Genomic DNA, 7,568 nt, shown 5'->3' on the forward strand with positions numbered 1-7,568 from the left:
GTTGTTCCATCTGCGAAGATAATTTGCTAATTGCCTCACTGTTTGCGGTGTTCGTGACTCTCTTTCCATCAGCTCTCCCCGAGTGCCAGTTGTAACTGGTGTTGACCACTCTCTCTATTAACTCATACAATGCTTGAGGTTCCAGTTCCTCGGGGTTCCCATTGGCCACTGATTCAATTTGTATTTTGTATGCGTTGGTTACTCCATTATAGAAGTTATGCACTTGCATCCACATGGGTATCCTATGATTTGGTACTCTTCTCAACAGTTCTTTATATCATTCCCATGCTTCAGATAAGGACTCATCCTCCTCTTGAAAAAAATGAGAAACTTCATTCCTCAACTTGATTGCTTGTCTGGGCGGAAAATATTTCATTAAAAACATGGTAGCCATCTCCTCCCAGTTCGTGATAGATCCTGGTTGTAAATTCTTCAACCAATTCCTCGCCTTATCCTTCAAGGAAAAGGGAAACAGTTTGAGTCGGATAACCTCATCACTATCCTTTCTGTGGGTACGAAATGTGTTGCACATGGTGACAAAGTCTTGGATGTGCGCATTTGGATCTTCATTTGGATATCCTCCGAACTGCACAGCTGTTTGTAGCATCTGAACCATTGATGCCTTCACTTCGAACATTCGATTGCCTTCCTCTGGTAAGACGATGCACGACGAATGACCCTCCGTAGATGGCCTGGAGTAATCCTTCATCCGCAGTCTCTGGTTACCATTATTATTGTTTTCATTTTCACCATGACCCTCCTCATGGTTCTCATTCTGTCTCTCGTCGTTTGGCATTTCGACCTCGCGATCCATTCTGATGTGTCTAGCTTGCCTGAGTATTCTTCTCCTTCTTCTGTACGTTCTTTCTATTTCCACATCTATCGGAAGAATAGGAACACCTGCTCTTCGCATACAAAACTAGAAACCGAAAAACCAAAGACTAGACAAACAGATGGTTACCAGGTAACGAAATAAGCATACGTATTCTTCAAAACTTAAGTTTAAACAATCCCCGGCAACGGCGCCAAAAACTTGATGTGTTAAATACGGTCGCTAGCAAGTGTACTAGGTCGAATGTGGTATTTGGTAAGACCAAGTGTCGTATTCCACAGGGATTGTTCTCTAGTGAGAAGAATAGGTTACCTTAAGTGTTAGATCCTTAAATTGGTTGGTTGGTATGTAAAATATTAACATAAAAGACTTAAACGGAAAGTAAAATGAAAGTAAGACGAATGAATTCAAGATAAACAAGCACATATCTAGCCATACGCCTAACAAACAACTGTGCCTAACTTTTACCGCTGAATGATATCAATTTATATTCATGAGTTGGGTCTCTCTCTCTCTAAGGTCACTAAGGTCCGGTGTCCCATTTCCAAAGATACTAAGTAAGTAATATTAACCAAGTCTCCTTGCGCTAACATACAAACAAGCATTAAGCAACAGAGAGCATTCAATAAGAAACCCCAATATGTGGTAGTTTTCGTATCCGTCCACTACGACATATGCCGATTAGCTGTGTCCGTTACGTCGGAGCACTCTCGTGTCATCCTCGGCAACTATTAAACAGATTCGATCGCAATCTATTCTTTTAAGCAAGCTAATAACACTCGATCATGGATAAAAATACTTCATTCATTGATAAGAGATACTTACAGTCGTCGTCTAAATGGCTGGCTAGGCCTGCAGAAGAACTACTCACTCATTGTCATGAGTGAACAGTTTGTTCTTCCCGAAAACATTCTTCAAAATAAAAACAGAAAATATCTAAGTTAATGGTGGCGGCAATGCTGAGATCTCCTAACATAAAAACATTCCTCCTATTTATACTCCCCTTACATCAACCCTAATTACAAGGGCAAAAAGTCACAAAAAGGTAAAAGTAAGGACAAGTGAACAATCTTCCTACACTTGGCACAAGTAAAAACATTCCTTCCAAATGACCCGTTAATGTTGTTGTTTAAGCTGTTATGTTCTATTGAGAGGCTGTTCGTGAAGATTCCTTCTTGAACTGTAATTTCTGGTTGTTTCTTCCATTTCTGGTTGAAAACTAGGACTTTGAAGCTCTTTTCCATGAATGATCGTCTTCATAAATTTGCTCTTTTTACTCGCATCAGGGCTTACAAAGGTAATCCAGGTTTTGTGATTGTCGGATGACTGATCCCGTGATATGAATGAAATGTGATTACGTGGATTTGTAGTCAATCTTGGAATATGTACCGCTTTCTTAGCTGAACTTTTGAGCCTCTACTTCAGACTTTCGCTTCCTTGGGACATATCTAGGTTACAAAAAAAAAAGTTATTAGGGAGATGGATTCGAGCTCGACCCTTCTTTTTATGAATAATAATGTGGGATGTAATTACCCTCTTTCTTGGCTTATTCTGAAATTTCGGGATTTTTGTGACAGAAATTACCACCGGTAAAGATGGGAAGAACCTATACCAATTCTAGTGACTAGTCCTGGAGAGACTAGTCACTCTCCCTATAGTGTTTCTTACGGCAACTTGAGAGACAGTAGATGTTACATAATTTTTTACAATTTTCTAGTCACTTTATCCCATTTTACATCTCATAGTCTTGATATTACATAAGCTTTTCTCCCATTACACTCTCCCCCTATACTGGGGAGGTCCATTTCGTTCATATCTATCGAAAAGGTAATCAGACTGCTGACTGGATAACGAATTTCACATACACTTTTATTTTGAGATATCATAAGTGTAGTGAGCCTCCTACAGACTTAAGAACATTCTTTTTCATCGGTATTAAGAAGAGTCAATTGTTAGTGTATGTTTATTTGTTCTCTCTTTCCTTCTGCTTGGATTTTAAGCCTTACTGCTAAAAAAAAAAAAAAGTTAAATTAAACATTTATTTATCAACGTAAAGAGTTAAAACTACACTCTCTCAATTTCGAGTTTTTTTTACAATGAGCCGAACTTTTTAAGGGGTAAGGTGTCAAATTACCCCTATCATTTACAGTCAGAAACAACTTTACTGTTGACGTTTAATGTTATACAATTTTACGCATAACGTTGATAGCTAAAAATAGTTTTACTAAAAGAAGGAATAATTTTAGTCTTAATGTTAGCAAATTGAATCTATTTTACATATTATTATAAAATACATGTATTCTGTTTCTTCTTTCATACCCAATATTTTTTTAAGTTGATTATAAAAAAATGATCCATATTTTTTTTTTGAAAACTAATAATAGAATGGAATTTAATATTTTTAAATCAAGTAAAATATTTGAATTTTATTTATTTGTTAAATTTACATAAAATACTGTATATTTTTTCAATTTTTTTTAAATTATATATTTTTTTGAAAGGATTTAAATTGTATATTTTTTAAATTATATATTTAATCATATGTTTGTGTTTCTAATGAGGATTAAAGTATAAATAATTGTATATTTTTTAAATTATATATTTAATCATATGTTTGTGATCTTTCTAATGAGGATTAAAGTATAAATAATAAAATTCATGATCAAAAAATATTTTAATAAATAATTTTTCTAATTAACCGAACTTATCAATATCATGTATAAAATTATTTTTTATTACCAACGTTGAAGATAAAATTACACCATTTTCAACGTTAAAAATATACCATTTTAAACCTTAAAAATAATTGCTACTAGAATCTAAACGTATTTATTTTTCCAATGAACCCAATCAAGTAGATCCCGAGTAGAATTTCTCATCAATTTCTTAAAATTAGAGTTTTTAATTTAATCATGAATATATTTTTGCAAGTTTTATGATTCTACTTGTCAGAGTTTCTACCACTGCAATTTTAATATATCTTGCCCATTTGTCTGTCTTGTTTTCTTCTTCTTTTTCTTTATATACGAATCAGTCCTTCATTAAGCTGGGAAACTACAAAAGACACAACCAATAAAAGTACCAGATCAATCATATTCAATACCTCTACAAGAATCCCTTTATACACAAAACTAGTTTTTGGCCCGTGCGATGCACGGATTCATCTTAATATATAAATATTAATAAAAATACAATCTAATAATTACAATTAATGACATAAATGTGTTATATAAATTAAATATTATTATTTGATTTTCATATTTACTTTAAATTATATTTTTATAGATAAATATAATAATAAAATAAAAACTAATATATTATATACTATATTATATTTTTTATCAGTAAAAGAGGAGGAAATGACACCTCAGTTCCATCGTTACTGTTTTATATTATATATAGATATGTAGAGAATTAGAGAGATTTTAGGGTTTAATTTAAATTCTATAGTACTCTTAGATATATGGGATAAAATAATCTTTTTATAGATAAATATACATAATAAAATTGAAATTAATATATTAAATTTTTTATCACTAAAAAAGAAGGAAGTGACACCTCAGTTCCATCGTTACTGTTTTATATTATATATAGATGTGTAGAGAATTAGAGAGATTTTAGGGATTAATTTAAATTCTGTAGAACTCTTAGATATAGTACGGATAAAATGATTTTTTATAGATAAATATATATAATAAAATTAAAATTAATATATTAAATTTTTTATCACTAAAAAAGGAGGAAGTGACACCTCAATTCCATCGTTACTGTTTTATATTATATATAGATAGATTTGTAGAGAATTAGAGAGATTTTAGGAATTAATTTAAATTCTGTAGTACTCTTAGATATATGGGATAAAATAATCTTTTTATAGATAAATATACATAATAAAATTAAAATTTATATATTAAATTTTTTATCACTAAAAAAGGAGGAAGTGACACCTCAGTTTCATTGTTACTGTTTTATATTATATATAGATATAGATGTGTAGAGAAATAGAGAGATTTTAGGAATTAATTTAAATTCTGTAGAACTCTTAGATATAGTACGGATAAAATAATCTTTTTATAGATAAATATATATAATAAAATTAAAATTAATATATTAAATTTTTTATCACTAAAAAAGAAGGAAGTGACACCCCAGTTCCATCGTTACTGTTTTATATTATATATAAATGTGTAGAGAATTAGAGAGATTTTAGGGATTAATTTAAATTCTGTAGTACTCTTAGATATATGGGATAAAATAATCTTTTTATAGATAAATATACATAATAAAATTAAAATTCATATATTAAATTTTTTATCACTAAAAAAGGAGGAAGTGACACCTCAGTTTCATCGTTACTGTTTTATATTATCTATATCTAACTGTTTTATATTATATATAGATATAGATGTGTAGAGAAATAAAGAGATTTTACGGATTAATTTAAATTCTGTAGAACTCTTAGATATAGTACGAATAAAATAATTTTTTTATAGATAAATATATATAATAAAATTAAAATTAATATATTAAATTTTTTATCACTAAAAAAAGGAAGAAGTGACACCTCAGTTCCATCGTTACTGTTTTATATTATATATAAATGTATAGAGAATTAAAAAAATTTTAAAGATTAATTTAAATTCTATAGTACTCTTAGATATATGTACTCTTAGATATATGGATAAAATAATCTTTTTATAGATAAATATAAATAATAAAATTAAAATTCATATATTAAATTTTTTATCACTAAAAAAAGAAGTGACACCTCAATTCAATCGTTACTATTTTATTACTATTTTATATTATATATAGATTATGCAATAAGGAAATTTATGAACCATCAAATATTCAAAATACATACAAAAATAGAAATGCACGCACTTCAATTTCTATTTCTAAATTAGTCCGACAAAATGCTCCTACTAGTATTACATTTGATTCAATTTTTTTCCCGACAATTATGTCGCTATAAACATAAAATAAGAGCAGCAAAGAAAACAAAAAATAAAAACAAAGCAAACTTCAAGACTGGGGGACCAAAATATGCACAGGTGTTAGGTTATCATCCTATGAAGCTGAGGCTAAGTTTGTTTTCAATCATGGAAATAATGAAAGTGGGTTACCCAAACACATGCTCCGGCACCGTTCAGATGAGGCCACGTCATCTACCGGTAACCGGCCTAAGGAGAGAGCAGCGGTGACGTCTAATCTCCATGCATAACCACCACCGTCGAATCTCCACACGTCACAGGGCAACGTTATGGAGCTTTTCTCCTTCCCATTTCCACTACTTTTCTGATTCTGCACCCTCACACGGCACGAGAACGCCTGGTTACTCGCCAGCGCCGCCGTCGCCGCCGCCTTATCTTTCATCACCAACCACACCACCACCTCACCTCCTCCTCCTCCTCCTCCTCCCCTCGCCATCTCCTTATACGCTTCGTTCATCCACGTCACCCTCCCATAACCGTCCGATATAAACCCTGGACACCTGACCCTCTCCAGATTCATCCTTCTCTCGCTGTCCGTACACCCTAATTCATCAACATCCACCCACGTGTCCGTCACACATTCCACCGTCACGCATGATCCAATCACCACCGTTAACACCTGTGGCATCGCCACCGTCCGATCCAACTCTTTTCTTCCCAAACTTAGCCATGTCGGTGAGTCCGTCATCTCTCTAGCCGGACTTTCTTTTCTATCAGGCGTCTCCGGCAAGAGAGGCAAAGTGACCGCCCCCGCCGCCGCTTCCACCGCGACTGCCTTCCTTTTCCGATTATTGTTACCATTATTGCACCGTCTTCTTTTACCCCTGCCAGAGGTTGAACTAGTTTCACTCATCTCCGGTGAAGATGAAGTTCCGTTAACTGGCTTAGGAGCAATTGGCCGGAATTTCATCATTATACGATCAATTGTTGAACTATCGTAACCAGCGCCGCTTCCGCCGTACCTGGCTATGCAACATCCTCCGCCTCCGTTATCCATTTATCAGAAACTTCTCTCTCTCTTGACTGAAACTTAACTGGAGGATGACAGGTACGCACTATGCGGAGTATTTATAAGAAGTGTGAGGTCGACGCGTGTGGACATCCTACACGTGTGAAACAGTAACGTTTAACAGCGCAGAAAGGGGATTGGTTGGAAACAACAACGTGGCGGACTCTCCTTATAGCGGGGCCTACTGGATGGAGAGTCTATGATAGGGCCCTAGTAGCGGACCAATGAGGTAAGTAGGAGTGTCCCTAACAGGGGACATAAGAGGGGCACATATACTTCCAGGCTCGTGGTATGAGTAAACTCTTTAGGAATTTTGATTTTTTCTTTTTTTTTTTAGAATGGAGAGAAGGATGATACGTGTCCCAATTGATTATTATGGGTAGCACTTGAAAATCATGGGTAGATCGGCCGGAGGATCATCTGCCACGTTAAAGAAATATGTGTACTTGGATGTCTCACGTGTCATGCTCGGCCTGAAAATTGTTTCCCTCCGTTAAAATTTAGAAAATAGGGTTAAACGCAAAAATGCCTTACTCTTTCGTGATGAGCAATTAACCGTAAAAAGAATACAATTTTATCTTTAACATTAGAGGAAGTTAAGAGTAATTTTACTCTACTATTGATAAATTTGATCAATTTTATATACTATTATAATATATATATATTATTATTTTTTTTTATAATTTTAAATGAGTGAATCACGAGATTAATTATATTCTCATTAAAGATAAAT

The 7,568-nt window shown here is 33.4% G+C and overlaps 1 protein-coding gene and 1 non-coding gene across 2 annotated transcripts; one reads left to right on the forward strand and one right to left on the reverse strand.

Annotated features, from left to right (window-relative positions):
* Positions 1-239: 239 nt before the first annotated feature.
* On the forward strand, positions 240-346 carry LOC136207754 (small nucleolar RNA R71). The gene has a single exon (XR_010676880.1). It is a non-coding gene; the product is annotated as a small nucleolar RNA R71 (small nucleolar RNA).
* Positions 347-5,699: 5,353 nt separating this feature from the next.
* LOC136205358 (uncharacterized) lies at positions 5,700-6,873 on the reverse strand. Its single transcript, XM_065995901.1, has one exon. The coding sequence runs from the start codon at positions 6,821-6,823 to the stop codon at positions 5,933-5,935; it is 891 nt and encodes a 296-aa protein (XP_065851973.1). The 5' UTR covers positions 6,824-6,873; the 3' UTR covers positions 5,700-5,932.
* Between the last annotated feature and the right edge of the window lie 695 nt (positions 6,874-7,568).

The sequence above is a fragment of the Euphorbia lathyris genome, chromosome 9, assembly GCF_963576675.1.
Source record: "Euphorbia lathyris chromosome 9, ddEupLath1.1, whole genome shotgun sequence".
NCBI classification, from domain to species: Eukaryota; Viridiplantae; Streptophyta; class Magnoliopsida; order Malpighiales; family Euphorbiaceae; genus Euphorbia; species Euphorbia lathyris.